We start from the raw sequence: 17,948 nt of genomic DNA, 5'->3' as shown, positions 1-17,948 counted from the left end.
TTCCCCCACCCCTGGCACTACCCCATGTCCCTGAGGACCTCATCTCTGCGTCTGCTCAACCCCTGCAGGGATGGTGACTCCACCACTGCCCTGGGCAGCCTGTTCTAATGCCCGACAGCCCTTTCCAGGAAGAAATTGTTCCCAAGATCCAACCTCAACCTCCTCTGGTGCAACTTGAGGCCGTTTCCTCTGGTCCTGGCGCTTGTTCCAGGGGAGCAGATCCCGACCCCCCCTGGCTCCAAGCTCCTTTCAGGCAGTTTAGAGATCAGGTCTCCTCTCAGTCCAGCAGAGAAGCTGGTCCGAGGCAGATGCAGAGCAGGGCAGAGCCCGAGGGGTGACCGGAGCGGGGGCTGCCAGGGCAGCAGGCTCAAGTTTTTTTGAGACAGGAACCCACATTCTCCCCAGTCTGTCTCAGCAACTGGTTTCAGCGAGCAACACTTGGCATTTTTCTTTCTGACTGCAAATGAAGTGCCACCTGAGGCACTTGCAGCTCTCTCGACTGAAATAAATGTCTTTCACTGTGTGACATATTTCCAGTGGTGCGGCCTTGGCCAGACTGGAAAAGGAGGCTTGAACAGTCACATCGAAGCAGGAGGGGAAAATAAATTGCTCTGGTGAGAAGCCAGGCAGGCTCACAATGAAGATGTAAATAAGTAACAGCACTTGCACAAGCGGGAGGGGAGGTGATGGCCAACACCACGGGGCTCGGACAAACCCAGAGCCAGTGGTGGAGCTCGGGCGCCAGCCGTGGTGATGCCACGGTGCCGATGCTGGAACTCAAGCACCCGCCACATGCACACTGAGGGGTTGCTCTCGCTGTGGGCAGGGACGAGCTTTTCCCTTCGCTTCCCTGAGAGCATTTAAATCTACAGTTAATCTCCATTCACCAGCCCTGAAGCACTCTGCTGAAAGCAGGAGGAGCGGGCAGCACAGCTCTGATGGCTTTTGCCATGGCCAAGGGAGATGAGCCGGGTCAGGAGCTCCTGTGCATGGTTCCTGGGTGTGATCCTACTTCTTCCACCCGAAGTCTCAGCCACGGCCATCACAGTTCCCAGGGAATGCCCAGGAGCTCTGGGTTCACAGCAGTCCACCAACACAGCTGAGGAAAAGCTCTCAAGGTGGAGGCTCAATCCCCTGCTCCCCTTCGTGTGCTCTTCATCCTGCCCAGCTAGCCAGGAGATGGAAGACCTGACTTGTCAGAGCAGACTCTGTGCCAGGGTTTTGCACTATAATTTGATTTTCCGGGACAGCTGCAGTCAACAGAGGCCGAGGCCTCGGAGCAAAGTGCGATGCTGGAGCCATCTGTGGGTCTGTAGCATATTTAACTAGTCCCTGGCGGCAACGAGGCTGTGCTGGAGCTTTTCCCCAGTTCTGCCTGCCTGGAGGAAGGGGGTACGCACCCCAGCACCTCCCACCCTCGGGATGCACCTCCCCGCAGACTGTGAGCGCTGGCACACGGGGACTTTTCCCTTCTCTTAGCCACAGATGACGATGATGATGATGATGATGATGATGATGATGATGATGATGATGGAAATATCCATCAGCAGCCGCATGTTTGGAAGCAAACAAAGCCAGCTGCTTATCACCGCCACATCAGGGCAACGCCAGAGGAGGATGGCCCCTTATCAGGGGAAGTGTGCCTCGTTAATTCTGCCTTTATCAAAGGTCGTGTGCTCCAGCGCCTGCAGCAGCGCTGCTCCCCACCTCCCCGGCCCCAAACCCGGCTCTGCACGGTGCCAGAGCTCTGTGCCCACTGGCACCACAGGGAGAAGCATCTTCAGCAAGTTTCTCCCTTTTAGCAGACGTGTGTGCAGAGACACAGTCTGCTCAGAAACCGGAGTCACGCCTGGAGATGTTGCTCCTCATATAGTTACAGGAATTAATCAGATAACTGCAGCCGAACTAAGGGGGATATGTTTACTAAAAATAGCTTAATGGAACAGCAGACGCCTGAAGATACGGCGTGCCTCGGGGAAGCGGGGCTGCGGTATCTGGCAGGGCTCTGAGTGGGGCTGGCCGTGACAGCGGCTGTTTCTCTGATAGATATAAGTAGATTTGTTTTTAATGGCAGAAAATCAGCTTGTCCCCACCAGGGCTGTCAACCCAACAGGTCTGTTGTATTGCAGCCTGTGGGGGACTGACAACGCGAGCACTGAGAGGCAGCTGGTGCCGGCAATTTGTGCCTGTGCCAAGGGCCGAGCAGCAGCCTGAGACGCGTGGGGGACGGCACGTGCCCTTGGCTCGGCCATCCCTGCCTGGGGACAGAGCTGGAGACACAGAGAACCTGCCCGGGGCTGGGCACTGGGCTCTGGCCAGCTACTCTGCACACTGCGCTTCAGGATTTTTACATCGAGCTGTTTTCTTTGGCGTGGAAATCTGCAGGGCTCTCTGTGTGCCAGAAGTTGCACGCCGTGTTCGGAGCCAAGCGAGATGTTTTGGGGTGAGGCCGGTCCTCCTTCCCCCCGCAGTCCATATTGCTCCATCGCTGGCTCATGCTGCAGCTGTCCCCGTGCTGCCCCGGCCTCGGCCGCTCTGTCCCCACGCAGGGACACTTGCCACGTCCTGGCCAGGCTCTGGCGATGCCGCTCCGGCCCTGCTGGTCCCTGCTCTTGTCACCAGCTCAGATGGAGCAGTCCCTCCAGCAGGCAGGCTGCAAGGACAAGCTATTCCCATCAGAGACGATGTCAGCTGCGCCGTCTCGGAAGATATTCATCTTCTTTGCCTGCAGGAAAAGTGGTGCAGGCTCTTTCCATGTGCTGCTGGTAACGCGGCTTGGCTTGCTGCTGCTGTCACCTACCGCAGAGCCACCAGCCAAGGTTAAGGGGACTTTTCTCCTCATGGCATGTAAACCTTCCAGCTCATCCCACCTGCTGTTCTGCTACAGGTCCTTTGCCAAGGGCACACACTGATCTGAATCCAGAGTCATTGTAGAGAAAGGGCCTGGAGGCAGCGGGTGTCACCTGCATGGGAAGCACGGGAGGGCAGCTGGGGGACAGAGGTGACACCACCATGCTCACAGGGCTGACTTGCCACCTGGGTGAAATACGGAGAGCTGGGTTTCACATTGCACGTGAGCAGCCATCCACCGGAGATGTGGGGCAGAGGGTCCAGCCCTGCCGCAGCAAACGTGTCCCCGCAGAGCAGGGTGCTGCAGGGGACATGGGACACGTGCGGGAGGTGGCTCCAGCACCCTGCTGCGCTCAGCTCCGCCACCCCGGCCCACGCAGCGCCGAGCAGGCACCGTTCCCTCCCTCACAGTTATTGTTCTTCCCTCCCCGTTGCTCACTTACCTTTGAACACTTCAGTCTCATTGCCTTTGTCAGTGTCGCTAGCTTTTAATTGAAATTCCTGAGACATCTGCTCATCAACGCAGCCCATCAGTTATTTTTGTGTGGGAAGCAATTGTTTTCCTTTTGCAGCTGTGAAAGTTAAATTCCAGTGTTTTGCTGGGAGACTGCTTTTGTCTCTTCCCTTTCTTATATTGCCAAGTCAAATCTTACATTGCAACCCTCCTTCCTTTGTCTGATTATTTCATTTTCCATCTCTCCTGTGCCCAGTCCCTCTATTTCCACCTCGGGCTCCTCAGCTTCTCTGATCCCTCCTGATGTGCACCTTTTACCTGTGGCTCCCTCCAGCTGCCTTCATCGCTGTTGTTTTCCATGCAAGGCCCTCAGGAGGTTTGGAGAGCCCAGCCTGTTACTAAATTTTTGCTTCTTGGCATACAAATCCATAACTAATTCGCAAAAGGAGCCTTTGCCCTGCTGCGGGGTGGCACCCTGGCGTGACCCGCAGCGCTGGCAGTGGCACAGCGGCCGGGGCCGAGCAGGACACGGTGCAGCTGTCAGTACTGATGGTAAAATAAACCAAACCCCGGCAAAAACAGGGATTTGCTCCCTGCAGGTCAGCATCCCACGTCCCTGCCAGCAGCGTGCCGGGACACGAGCCTGCCTGGCATACCCCCTGATCCTGGCACGTGCCCACGGGCATCCCCAGGGAACCACAGTGCTGCCCTGGGCTCCCACCGTCCCCTCCTGCACACAAAAGGGTGATTGTGCCAGATCCTAACGAGCCTGCACTGGGCTGAGGCCAGGAAATTAATTTTCCTTGTGCCAAGACCAAAAGGAGCCAAGGTTCCAGCCATGGGAGGACCGAGCGCAGGCAAGTCCCCAGCTCCAGCCATCACCCGCCGGAGCTTTCAGACGTGAGCAAAAGCTGGATGTTCAAAGGGCCTTTGAAACGTGTCCTACTGAGACAGAGGCAGGGCCGAGCAACAAACGCTCAGCCTCCCAGATACGAGATATTTTCAGGCTATTTGGTAAATTTAAAATGCTTTTCAGACATGCCTCTGCAGCACCAAGTATTTTAGAAAAATAACATCTCAGCTTAAAACCATCCAAGATATTTTGTGTTCATATACGGACACATCCTGAGATGGGGAAGGGGTAGAGCACGGTTATGGTTTCAAAAGCAAGTGCATAAATGTCACGGGGTGTGTCTCCATTATTCGTGCACACTCAACTGTGTCCATCCCAGTTCATACCAGTCACACCATGTCTGGGAGCACCAGCCAGGCTGGTGGCTCCAAGCCTGGCAGCTTCTCACGGTGCTGCCTGCAGAGTCACCGCATGGCAGAGCCCACGGAGCTTGAGCAGATAAACCCCCTAAAATCCTCATTTCTGGAAAGGTCGAGTTAGGCACTGCAGAGCTAGAGAGCTCCCCCAGGGCAGCCCCAGCGCTGGGACGCACACAGCGCTCTAGGGCCCTGTAAAATAATAAGCAGCAGTAATGAGGAAGCGTGGAAATGTGCAGAGGCTCATAAAGCTGCTGCTCCAGGGAACGAGTCAACCACAAAGGGCCAGGCTGGGAAGACATTCCCACTGGAGTGAATCTCTGCATCGCTGCCCATGCTGGGCTCGCCAGCACCTTCCCCTGCAGCAGCACGTGCTGGTCCCTGGCCAAACAAGGGACATTTTCCTCAGGGGAAAAGGCAAATCCATCTCCTGAGAAAGCCACAGGTGCTGGGGAGCAGTGGGACATGGTTGTGGCTGTCACAGAGGTGGCAGATGAAGAGCTGGACTCCCACTCACTGGAGATGCAGATCCCTTGGTCAGCTGTTCATTGGAGCAAATTGGGGGCAGGTGGCTGATCAGGCACAAGCAGTGCCAGGTGGTATTTATCAGCCTAAGGATCAATAACCGCTGTCTCTCTGTTCTTCCTCTGACACACCTGCAACCCCGTTCCACGGTCTGAGCTGTTAGCAAGTGGCCCTGCTCCAGGTGATTAATAATCTGGATGATGAAGATGCACCTTAGAGATTTAGTGGTGTTTGTTAATGTTTTCCAAGGAAGGCTGAACATTTCCTCTTAGCAAAACTCAAGTTTGGGCAATTACTTTTTTCTTCAAGACGACAAGGCATAAGCACTGTGGCCAGCCCAGAGCCAGACATTTCCAGGCACCCTGAGCTCAGAAATGCATCCAGCTTCAATAGATCTGCTCAGGCAGCCTCCTCTTGCCTTCCCTTCTTGGTGATTTTACAATTTCTTGGTCTGTTTAAGTGTTTCTTTTTTATTACTGGAAACATCTTCCCTGGTGAAGCTAAGGGTTGTCTCAGCCCTGCAAACATTTTGTCTGCAAGTAATTTGCTCTGCATTCGTTGTCGTCCTGCAATCAGAGGGACTAATGGCACCTAAGTGCGCGTGAGCGATGGCCGGGGAGGGCTGGGAGCTCAGCCACATGCAACCAGCAGCAGCCAATTCAAAGCACAAAAAACTGCTGGCAAGCAACTTTTCCGAGCTGGCTTCTCAAGAGCAGATGTGTTGTAATGCATCTGCCCTGCCAGCATTTTGGGGAGCACCCTCTGACCCTGCTGGGCTTTGCCAGGCTGGAGTGGGGAGGAAGAAGCCTTAAACTCAGCCTATATTAAATATTTAGAACACACTTTCTGCCTCTGTGCCTCTCACCACCTGCACTCTGGCTTCAGATTCATCAGCACCTCTGCTGCACCCCATTTTCTCCAGTGTCGCGGGGACCCCTTGGCAGAGGCTGGGGGAGCCTCAGCATTCGCCGCCTCATCAACAGCATCTGCCGCAGAAATGGGACCATCACCCCTCAACTGGGTACCAGGCGATGGTCCTCCTGGGCTCTCTGCAGCAGGCTGGGAGCGTTCCTCCTGTGCAGGGCAGGGTGATGCCACGAGAGGTGGCGAGAGGGGAGACAGCTTCCCAAAGCCCCCATGGTGGGGAAAGGAGCAGCTCTGGCTTCTCCCTGACTTTTTACCCAGGTAAAACCCAGGATGGCTTCAATTCATCTCAATGAAAGATGCCAGTTCCAGCCCTGCAGTGCCTGCGACATCAGCATTGCTATAGCAACGGCCCAGAGCACCCCCAGCCAGGAACCAGGAGTTTGTGAGTTCAGCCTGGAGGGAACATCTTCCATCAGCCAAAGACCCCTGAAAGCCCTGAATGTTGAAAAATATTGAAAGAGTTTTATTTGCTTTGAAAAAGCATTTGGTAAATAAAAGCAGAATTGCCACCAATTAGTTACTGTGCAGAAAGTGTTGTCACCAAAACTACTCAGCTCTGTTTTACATTCACACTACGTCAAACGGATGAAAACGATCAGTGTGAATAAATTGACTTCCTGAGCTAAAACCGTCCACAAAAATAATCCCCAAAAAGCCCAACAGGGGCTTGTGCTGGCACTGCTGACTCAGCTCAGCCCCGAGCAGCTGAAAACCCAGCACAAAATGACAACCACATGCTCCACTGGAGAGCACCGACCCCAGCACAGGCCCGAGAGAGGTGGGTCCCTTTTCCAGCCACCTGGGGAAGAGCTGGGTGGTGACATCCTTGCCTTGTCCACAGCACCCTGTGCCCAGCACCTGCAGAGGTGCAGCTGGGAGCTGTTTGGTGGGCAGGTTGCTGAGTAATTAATCCAGCACAGATTAAATCTGCTCAGGACACGGTGTGAGATGGATCTGCTTGTTACATTTGAGCCAGGATAACTGCAATCGGTCCATTACACATAGATGGCACTGACCGTATGGATTTTGCGCTGCTCTCGGTGTGCGCACACCCGTGCGAGGGGCAGCCAAGGGCAGGGGTTGGGATCGCCCTCACCCCACGGTGGAGCCGCCCGCGGTTTGCATCCGATTTAATGTCACGGCGCTTTGTGGAGTAGCTGAAGCCGCTTTCCCGGTTCCTCTCCCGGAGCAGCCGGTGCTAGAGGGCGCCAGGGGCCCACGAACCGGCCCCGCAGGAGCAGCGCTGGAGGAAAAGAGCTGGCAGTTCTTTTCGGGGGCACACTGCAGGTACCCCCTTTGAGGGATGAGCCATGGCATCGTGCCTGCAGAAGAGAAGACTCCGGGGAGACCTTATTGTGCTCTTTCAGCACTTAAAAGGGGCTGATGAGAAAGATGGAGACAGATTTTAGCAGGGCCTGTTGCAGTAGGACAAGGGGCAATGATTTTAAACTAAAGGAGGGAGATTCAGGCCGGACATGAGGAAGAAATTGTTTGAGCTGAGGGTGGTGAGAGCCTGGCCCAGGTTGTCCGGAGAGGTGGTGGATGAACCATCCCTGGAGACATCCCAGGCCAGGCTGGACGGGGCTCTGAGCAACCTGAGCTGGTGAAGATGTCCCTGCTCATGGCAGGGGGGGGCACTGGGGGAGCTGGGAAGGTCCCTCCAACCCAAAGTGTTCTGTCATTCTACAATGATGCCAGTGCAACCCCTCTGCAGAGCAAGGACACACAAAATGCAGCCACAGCACAACCCTGCCAGGATGGAATCAGCCATTTCTTCCCAGGATAAATGGAGATTTTCAGGTCCTGTGGGTTACACTCCTGGGTGCCAAGGTGTCCCCACCTCTCCTGCCCACCCCACTGCTCCATGTGTGAATGTAACAGAGGATTCCTGGGCAAGGGGAAAAGCAGCAGCACAGGAGGGCATTGCAGTGCAGAGCCTTGCTCCCTGTGTGCGCTTTGGAAGCAGCTGCCCTTGTGTCTGAGACGAAGCTGGTGCGGTGCCCGTGCAGAGGGGTTTGCAGAGCGTGCCAGCTGCAGCTCAGCTGTGGGAAGCACAGCCTGTGCCCGCAGCCTTTAATGTATAGAAATGTGGTGCTGGAGAGGGGATGCCGCAGGGTCTGGCAGTGCACAGAGGGGTTTCAGGGCTGGCTGGGTGCCGCTGGAGACATCTGCGGCACTTTTGGGATCTTGCCGGAGTCGCCCGGAGGCAGCAGCGGCATTCCCGGCCGGCCACAGCTCTGTCACGTTTTGCTGACCACAGCGTATCCATTGCTGCTGATGTCCTGGGTGCGTCCAGCCTGCAAGACTGGTGGGAGAGGGAGAATTAACACCCTCTTAGTTGGGGTTTTAATTCCACTTCGAGTAAACACTGTTGAGAAACTCTGCGTTTGCTTGCCAGTAGGAGGAACCAGAAGAATCCCTTCCCCACAAGCCATTCCCAGCCTCGCAGTGAGCAACAGCCTCCCAGCCCCAGAATACATTTTCCATTTCTATAATTTTCTGCAGTTTGCATTTTAAAACCCATCCCGACTCAGCCAGGAGACCTTTCTCCAAGATGAAAAATATTGATTTGAAGTGAACAAATGATTCTTTTTGCAGCTATATCGAGATCTGCTGTCTCCTTTCCCACTCTATTATTTCCTTGTTTGCTGCCCTCATCACAGCTTGGCAGCCCTGGCTTTTGGGCTAGAGCCCTTAACTTCATTACATCTGCTGTATTGCATCAGTGATCTAATCTACTGATAACAATCCATACACAGGATATTTCCTCCTTGCTGTTATCTGAAGAAATATGGGCATCAGTACAGAAGAAAGGGGAAAAAATAAAAAAAAGCAATTTGCAATTGAGGGAGAGGAAATAAATACATTGTAGTCACATGAGGAAGTAGTAAATGCTGAGCTATTTTGGGCACAATACATCATGCAAAAGATGATCTGTCTTTTAAGCAGATTTCAAGTCCAAAAGGCACAAAATGTTTTTGGAAAGTAAATTCTCACATACATTAACTACCATGCCAAGAAGTGAAATCGGATGCTGTCAGGCTTGTTATTTAAGGTTTGTTCAGCATTTGGATAAGAAAAGCCAGAGCCCCAGCTGATAGGAACTGATATCACTCCTTTGGTTTCAGTGGTACATTGCACAGACCTAAAACCAGGCAGTTGCTTACAGACTTGGTTGGATGGGGACAGTTCTGGATCAAGATCAAGCACCCCAGGCTGAGCGCAAGGCGGGGAGCAGCTTGGGCGGTGTCACAGACTTCATCACCCACAGGAGATGCTCAGCCAGTGCTAACGGGACAGTCCCTTGTCCCCTAGAGAATCCCACGTGCCTGCAGTCACAAGAGGCTTCAAAAAATCCTACACAATTAAAAAGCAAATTCACCGTCACCCTTGCCCAATCATCCCGCTCTTTCCTGAGCTTCCAAAGGTTGCAGCGTGCCCGAGGTGGAGGGAGCTCAGCAGAGATCAGCTGTTTTCTCGCAGGCAAAGGGAAGATGCCTGTGAGATGTGTTTTGTTTTGCCCGGTGCAGGAGCCAGGGCGTGCAGAACCGCAGCAGCATCACACGGGGAAAACCTGCGAGCTGGCCCACGAGTGCGTACACACAGGCACCCGCGTGCAGGACGGCTCCAGCGAGGGCATTTTACACAGACAGAGGGACAAGGTTCGAGCAGGGCCAGTCACCCAGAAAGGCAAACATGGTCCTGTAGCCCTCCCTGCCCCAGGTCTGTTCTCAGCAGAGGAATCGTGGGGGTCACAGGCTCTTAGGCTCCCGCTGTTCGGCTGGTACCACCCCAAACAATTGTTCTGGCTCTCTGTTGCTTGCACTCTCTGGATGCTTGCAGACAGCTAGCATGTGTCTCTCCCACCCTTTTCTTTTTGTTGTGGTTTCTCCCTTGGAAGCTGCCAGGCAGATTTCCTGAGCCGGTTGGTTGACAGGGCCCCAGGAACACCGTGTCCGGTGGCAGCTCCCGGCACTCTTGCCGTCGGAGCCCAGTGCAGCGCTGGGAATGCGTGCAGGAGCAGCAAAAAGCCGGTGGAGGTGAGAGGTGCAGTCCCGGCGGTGTCAGGAGCTCCACTCAGCTGTGCAAGCTGCTTCGGACAAGTACCGAATGCCCCTCACTCTGGCACCGGGGCGGCTGGGTGCTTGGGGTGACACCTCCCTGCGGGTGAGTGACGTGCCTGCATGGTGTGGCAGCAGCTCATGTCACAGAGGTGCTTGCCAGGTGGCACTTCTGAAGGATTTTGTAAAGACAGTAATTGCTGCAACAGCAACAGACCATGGCTCCAGCTCTGCATGTGCCAGGGACTCCCGGGGACACGCATGACACCAAGGCTGAGCTGGAGTGATTTGCTGTGCGGAACTTCATTGTTACATGTGAATATTTTAAAGGGTGTGAATGGATGCAAGAATTAATGGAATCACATAAATGAAGAGCAAGATGCTCTCGTTCTCATTTAGCAAAAACCTGCTGAAAGTTTTGTGTGGATCAGCAAATCTCAGGAGGAGAAAGTGCCTTGGGCTGGCACTTTAGATATCAGCCCCCACCAAGGAAAACGGTGCTTCCTTTGGTTGTATAGAGTCCTTATTTTAGTCATATCCTTCAGTCATTTTAAACTAGAACCAGTTCAGATCCCTGAGGAGCCATCATATAATGACAGCATGGAGCTCACCACGTCTGGCCCAGTTTAAGCCATGGCCAGTGCCTTGGGCCAGTGCAGGGTGCAAGTGGCATCAAAACCTGGCAACTTTGAGATTATGAGCACTAGAAAAAGGCACTGAAAAGTACCTGCCTTGTTCTTCCTCCCTCTCCTAGATATCTGAATTACTTACTGTGCTGTACCATGTAACACATGCCGTACCCAACAACTCTTACTGGATTCAGCAGCCTCGGGAATGAGCCCCAGCCATGGGAACTGAGCACCAAAAGCCTTCAGGGAGAGTGCAGGTGGGTGCTCATGCTCCCCTCTGCCCATCGCCCCTGTGTGCAGAGGAGGGAAAGCCTTTCCCCATCATTTTGAGACAACCAAAGTGTCTCTCTAGCAGAACTCCATGCTCATTGTCTGCCGCACCTGGTTACCGAGATGCCGCCCACCAGGAGACCCCCTTCCCCTGGGATGCCCATGGACCCCCGGCCAGCGCCTGATCCCGGGATCCCCCTGCCCTGGGGATGCTCCTGCTCCCCAGGATGCCTGCGATCCCCCAGCATGGCCTCTGCCCCCGCGATGCTCCTGCTCCCAGGATCCCCGTGTCTCCCGATATCGCCCCGTCCCCAGGAATGCCCCTGCCCCCGCTATTCCCCGCACCACCTTGCCGAGCACGGCCCGCGGCCGCCTGGCCCGGGCCCGGCCGAGCGCTTCCCTCGCCCCGGCCCTCGCCGCCGCCCGGGGCCGGTCGGGGGGCGGCTGCGCGGCGGGGGCGGCGGGGCTGGAGCGGCGCCGGGTTTCCGCCGGGCGGGAGGCGGAGCGGGGGGGAGGCGGCGGCCGCGGCCCGGGCGGAGCGCAGAGCCGAGCGGCGCCGGGCCGGGGCTGTCAGCGCGGCGAGCGGGAGCCCAGCGGGCCGGGCCGGGCGCCGCCGCCGAGCAGCGCTGCACCGCCAGCCCCGCGGGGAGAGGCCGCCATGGCGGGCGGGCGCTGAGGCGGGCGGCGCGGAGGCGGCGCGGAGGGGCGCGGAGGCGAGCGGCGGAGCGGGGCGGGGCGCGGCCGGGCCCGGCCGGGCCGGCCGGGGGAGCGGCGGGCCGGGGCCATGCCATGCCCGTAGGGAAGAGATGCCTTTTGGAAATGGAGACACTGGATCACAGCGCAAACATGGCGTCCCCGCGGCGCGGCTGCCCCTCTCGGGCTGGTGCCTGCTCTGCTCCCTGCTGTGCGGGGGGCTGGCGGCGGCCCGGCAGTCCCCGGCCCCTGCATGCCAGCCCTGCGCCGCCGGCTGTACCTGCACCGGCCCCGCCTGCCTCGTCAACTGCTCAGCCCGCGGGATGGAGCGCCCGGGGACCGGCTTCCCCGCCGCCGCCACGGCGCTGTGAGTACCGCGGGGCGGGGGTCGGGCGAGCGCTCGCTGCTCGGAGCTTTATCTGCCCTCGAGTATTTCCGTGTTTTGCCTTGGGCCGTGGTGGAGATGGGACGCGTGACAGCGGGGACAAACCTGGAGAGAGACATGGCAGAAAGTTTGCCGGGAGCCCGGTCGGACACGGGCAGGAACGGCCCAAGCGAAGCAAAAGCCGGTTCAATATGTGTTAAATACGCGAGCCCAGCTTCAGCTCGGGGAGGGCGAGCACGGCGGGCTGGCGGCCTCCGAAGTCCCTCCTGGCAACGGAGATGCTCTTGGCTTCGCACCTGGAGAAGCGTTTTCAGGATTCAGGCCAAAATGGGTCATCTCGTACCGCTGCTCCCGTCTGGCCAGGAGCTGGCGAGGCCAGGGACGCGCTGGCCACGCTGGGGACTCCGGTCCCAGACACCCCACGAGTGCTGGGTGACCCTCAGGAGAACATTCCCAATGGGTACTGTAAAGCCTGTGCTGCAGGGGCAGGAGGTTTTGTGCCAGGAGTTTAATTTCTGAGGTTCTGGGGGAAATCACAGGAAGAGGATGGTGTCGGGAAATGGGCAGCTGGACGTGGTTTAGATACTTTTAACAGCAGATCCAAAACACTCAGTTAACAAGTTCAAATAAAAACTTTCTCCATGGAAGCGCTGGGGTGGGATGTCAGTTGTGTTTGTGTCCAGATGCTGATTTTGTTGTTTTGGGAAAATCGGTCAGAAAGGGATGTTTCTTGGAGGGTCATTAGAACGGCCCAGATGCTCAGTCACTTAAAGTTACTGCGTGATGCAAAAAAGAGACTTTGGGGGAAAGTATTTTTAAAAAATTTATTTCTGAACCTAAATTTGTTTTCCTTAGGAAGCAACTTTTTTGTTCTTGAGGAGACAAAAGCATCTAGTGATTCATGTAGGAGAGATGACGTGGGGCCTGGCACAGTAGAAAAATTGCCCTTGAACTAATTTCTTCTGGTATTCCAATAAGTTAAGGGTCTGCTTTTCTATTTGGATATTCTTAACCAAGTTTCCACTTTTTAGTGTCAATATAGATTAAGAGATATTGCAGAAGCTGCCAAGTACCAAAGTAAACATTAAATTTTAGATTGGCAAGATGTATCTAGACTGACTTCAGGAAAATGTGCACATCTCTAAGTCCAGCAGACAAGGTGTTTTCCAACTGTTTCCCTACAAGATACATTTAGACTTTTCCAAACAAACTAGTCATCGTTTATTGCAGAAAGTCCCTAACTCAGAAAAACTGATTTTTATTAAGGGGTTTCTGCATTGTATGATCTGTTGTCAGTTGGACGCAGGGATCTACAGCTCTGCAGACTGAATGTGCTGTTGTGACAGAGGTGGAATGTGCCAGCGCTTCGCTGGTCACTGGTAGAGCAGCCTTCTGAAGACTGTGATGATAAGTCCTTCATTTGGCTTTTTAAGGATTTGGGGTTACTAGAGTGTGTTTCTGGGATTATTAATTTTGGTAGTAAGTGTTTGAGACTGTTTATATTATTGTTGTTTAGAGGCGTTGAGTTGTAAAAGCTCCCAGAACGTTTTGGATTAGATCCTATTCTGCGATGACAAATTGAAGTCGGACATAAAGCTCTTGCAGGTCAACAAAACAAAGTGGGAAGGGGAAATCTGCTACAGCAAATGGTAACCGAGCGGGCAGGAGAGTGTTCGGGGCATCCCGCTCTGCTCCCGCGGAGAACGGGGAGTTCACGGCGCTGCTGACAGCTTTGCTCTGCCCAGGGGTGGATGTCCTGGGAGCCCGTCTGTGCACAGTCAGCGCTCAGCTGAGGAGTCTGCGCTGGGAATATTCCGGTGTGAGATGCGCGGGAGCGCTCTGGTGTGACACTCGGGTCTCCCCTGCTCCTCTGTTTGACCTCCGGAGGATGGGGAAGAAGGGACGTGTCCTTACATTGTCATTATAACCATGAAAGATTTACGGATCAATTTCTGTTGGAATGAGAGGGACTCTGGCTCATGACATGGAGAAGTTATGCAAGCGGTTTTGTCTATTCATGTTCTCTTTACTGAACACTGACAGATAAAGTAAATAACACTTTTAATGATTTGCTGTCTATTCTCTCACTAGAGGAAAGCATTTTCTTAATATCTCAACAAAACATTTTTTTTGTTAGTCTGAAATGAAAACAGCCTTTAGGAAGCCAAGTTCAGAAAACTGGGGGTGCCGAAGGTCCCAGATTCTGCAGCAGACGCGGGTGCTGGCAATTGGACTCAGCAAATGCGATACCATAGCTCTAGAAGTAAGGCCTAGGAAATGAATTCCTCTCGTATCCGACATTATAGACGCAGCAACTTTGAAGAAATAAATGCCGTTTTCGGCAGCGCTGTTACTAGGAGCACGGAATAAGTGCCCCATCCAAAGAATCACTAAGGAAATGAGCCGGGCTGCTTGCAGACAGCCGTACCTGGCTGGGAGCAGTCTCCAGGCAGACGGAATGGGAATATTGGCCCCCTCCCATCGCCAGAGTTGGGTTCTTGAAGCGTAACACAAAGTCTGGCTGGAATCAAGAGCAAAGTCTGTTTTTCCAAATAATCTGCAGTGTGCAACATAAAAAAAATCACCACTCAATACTTCAAGAGCAACAGGCTTCAAGTGGCAGAATTTGCACTTCTGAGTTTCCCCATCTGCAGAACGCTCTGATCTGATCTCTTTTCAAGTGCTCTGCTTGCAGGGCTACCGGATTTTGTTCGCATTTACTTTGAGGCTCAGCTGTTTCATGAGCTGGTATCGCTCCTTTCATTCCTCAACTGGAAACAAACCTCAAAGATTTTCTGACTTTCCTTTGCAAATATTGACTGTTTCTGACACATCTTTAGTATCGTCGTAGTTTTGAAGTGGAGATTAGAATCTCGATTTAAAGACTGGAGTTGAAACTCCGGTATTTTTCCCTCGTTAGCGTGGAATACTGTTTGTGGATGGGTGAGGAGCCGCTGAGCTCCGAGCTCTGCTATCACCACGTCCTGCAGAAGCAGAAGCTTTGCAGATTTGTGGGGTCAGAGCTTTCATCCAAAGCCCAGCGGGGTTTTTTGTGGATTTGGCGGTGAGCCCTGGGGTTACAGTGCCTAGCCGGTGACTTCACCTAAGCAAACCTTCATAAAATAAACAGATTTTATGATTCAGGAACCTACAGTCTGTGAGATTTTAAATTTCAAGAGTTGGCAACGATTGGTAGGTTTTGCTATTATGTGATGCAATGAAAGCCTTTTCAATGCTCAAGGTGTCTTCAAAAGCTATCGAGGTGGGGGGGGGGGGGAATATCCAATTTAAAATGAAATCCAATTCAGAAGTAGTGGCATGTCTGTACAGTAGTGTCCAGTCCACAGAAGCAAAATAGCTTTACTGCTGTTCCTAGAAAAAACTTAAACCAGCCTGGAATGTCATTCTTATAAGAAGCCATATCCCCAGTGAAAACAAAGCTGTGTTTCTCTTTTGTAAGAAATTCTGGAGGGGGAAAAAGGCCCAAATGAGGTGCTAGATGAATATTTTGCAGACGAGATTCATTCAGCCTGGGGAAGGGACCAATTACACAAGCAAATTGTAGCTATAGTTTGAGCACCAAACAAGGAGGTAATTCTGTGTTATTCTATCAGAGCACAATGGTCTCTGGTGTTAGTGAAGTGTCAGCATCATGTCATTACAACAGCACAAGCAGAGGTCTGCCTTGGTTATTGTGCTCCTTCCTAAGGCTGCAGAGGAATTCAAGGGCTGTTCCACGACTGAGAAACTCACCCTTTTTAAAATTAAAACTTTGCTAGCGTTTTTGGTGGTGTTTAAAAGTGTACCAGCAGACCTGTCCTGCTAGATAAGAAGAGCTGGCGTTGGCAGGCGTTCCTACTCCGGGGCAAAAATTGCAATTAAATAATCCTGAGCAGCATCGAGGTGTTTAAAGGTTTTGTGATTTGCAATTCGGTGCAGCCAAACCTACAAACCCTGGTAGTGACAGCAAACCAGGCACTAGGAAACTGTAGTGGGGCATCTCCTTGCCCTGGTGGGAAGGTGGTGACATGGGACACCGGCTCTCTGCCCGCCTCATCCTTTGACATCTGGTGTATTTTCTACCAGGCACTGTTTGCATTGATTTTCCCCTTTATTTCCTGCAATTTTTGAGTTTATTGGTGGTGTCTTTCCGCCTGTGGTTTTTTCCCCATTGGAGTGAACAGTTTCTCCAGCTGAGGAGCCCCCGCCGGGTCTCTCCCGATTCACTCAGCTGCTTCGTTCTGCTCGCACAAAGAGGGGTTTTAAAAAGAAAATCACTCCCTCAGAAGGCAGGGCGAAACAGACTCGTGTGGTTTGTTAATGCTTCTCTCCCCGTTTGCCATTTCATGGGATTCCTTGTTTTATCTCTGGTCTTGCTGCATTTTCCACCCTGGAGTTTCCGTAACGCGTTTCTGCGTCATCCTTTATCCATTTCTTCAAGCTTTGTTGTCCTTTGCTTCATTGTTGCAGTTCAGCTCGATTTTCAGTCTCTTATTTACCCCATATGTCTGCAAACATTTCTCTGAGTTGTAAATAAGTGAATAAGAAAGTAAGCGGGGGTGAAGAAGGACCAGCTCAGGAGCAAAAATGTGCTTTTTGCAGTGCCGGAGAGCTGCACAGAGAGAGGTTCTTGCTCTTACGGTGGGGAGCGTGGCGGACACGGCACTTGTGAATTATTCCGTAGCCAACAGAATGATCCAGGCAGTCGCTGTCAGGCTTAAAGAGAAAATTTCTGTCTCTTCCACAGTGGAAAGTTGGCAGCTCCGCTCAGGGGCTGTGCTTACGGAGCTACTACTGTTCGAAGGAACGGCTGCTGCCCCGCATCAGCCCAGCTTTCTCGCCAGGCTTTGCCGAGCTCAGACTAAAGGCTGGAAAGCTCCAGCAACCGCCCGGGCTCCCCTTGCTGCTTGTGCCGCCTGCACGGACATCCCTGCTGGACATCACTGCCCAGCCCAGCAGGAGGGTGGGGGCTCCAGATCAGACACCCCCAGCCCTTATTGCTTAACCCGCCTTTGCAGGAAAGGATTAGCTTGTTTTTCACATCGAAGGGCTGTTGTTTACTTAAACACCAAGTTGGCATCTCCCTTTGCCAAAACTAAAAATGTCAAATTGAAATATAGCGTTAGTTCTTGCTTTGCACAAAAAAATATGATTACAGCCATTCCCATTTTTTTAAGGGATAACTATCATCAGGAAGAGCATCAACAACATGCAAGTTGACCATCTGTAGCATTTGTGGTACATTATTGGGACCGTAACCAGTAAACCGATTCCATCCTCACTGTCCAACTCCTCCCTTTCCCCAAAAGATTGCATCTATTTTGATGATGTGCTACCACTGGATTTAAACAGAGATAATTGAAACAAAGTATAATATTCTTCAGTCAGCTATTTCTGCCAGTCTAACAGTAAAATAGTTCCCCTCAGGTTAGGAACGAGTACATCTCTTTGGCTTTCTGGCATCAGGCCTAGTAAAAACTTCAATAAGCTGAGATCAGAGACGAAGCTTCAGATGTGGCATGCAGTCTTGTGTTATTCTGTTTAATCCAGTGTCATTTTTGATGTAATTAGCAACCCGTGTTAAGATGGCGCGATACACCGGTTTGGTAACAGCACTGGATGGAAGGAGATGACGATGTTTGTTCACTGTGTGGTGATGAATATCCCACCTACGGCATTTTTCAGCCTGTGCGATGATCTGTAGTGACATGAATTCTGAATCCAGGCCAGGACTCAGCCAGCCTGTTCCTGTCCATTTGAAATCGCAGCTGGACACCACACCATGGCCCGTCCTCCTTCTAGCGGCAGCGGGCAGCTTGTATTCCACCCGTTGTACAGGCAGCTCCCTGCACAGAGAGTGCGTTTAGCTCTGCGCGGTTCTGTTT

The 17,948-nt window shown here is 53.1% G+C and overlaps 1 protein-coding gene across 3 annotated transcripts in view; it reads left to right on the top strand.

The window, feature by feature from the left end:
- The first annotated feature begins 11,755 nt into the window (after window positions 1–11,755).
- Window positions 11,756–17,948, top strand: part of PKD1 (polycystin 1, transient receptor potential channel interacting) — an 87,627-nt gene continuing 81,434 nt past the window's right edge. For all 3 annotated transcript variants that reach the window (XR_014185284.1, XM_082064196.1, XM_082064195.1), the window contains exon 1: window positions 11,756–12,045. Coding sequence is in view for 2 of the 3 variants with exons in the window: in XM_082064196.1 (XP_081920322.1) it covers window positions 11,792–12,045 (254 nt within the window). In the remaining variant the exon portion in view is untranslated. The remainder of the gene's footprint in view (window positions 12,046–17,948) is intronic.

The sequence above is a fragment of the Streptopelia decaocto genome, assembly GCF_964273445.1.
Source record: "Streptopelia decaocto genome assembly, chromosome: 13".
NCBI classification, from domain to species: Eukaryota; Metazoa; Chordata; class Aves; order Columbiformes; family Columbidae; genus Streptopelia; species Streptopelia decaocto.
The sequence above is the reverse complement of the archived record's forward strand: the minus strand, read 5'-3'. Positions and strand labels throughout refer to the sequence as shown.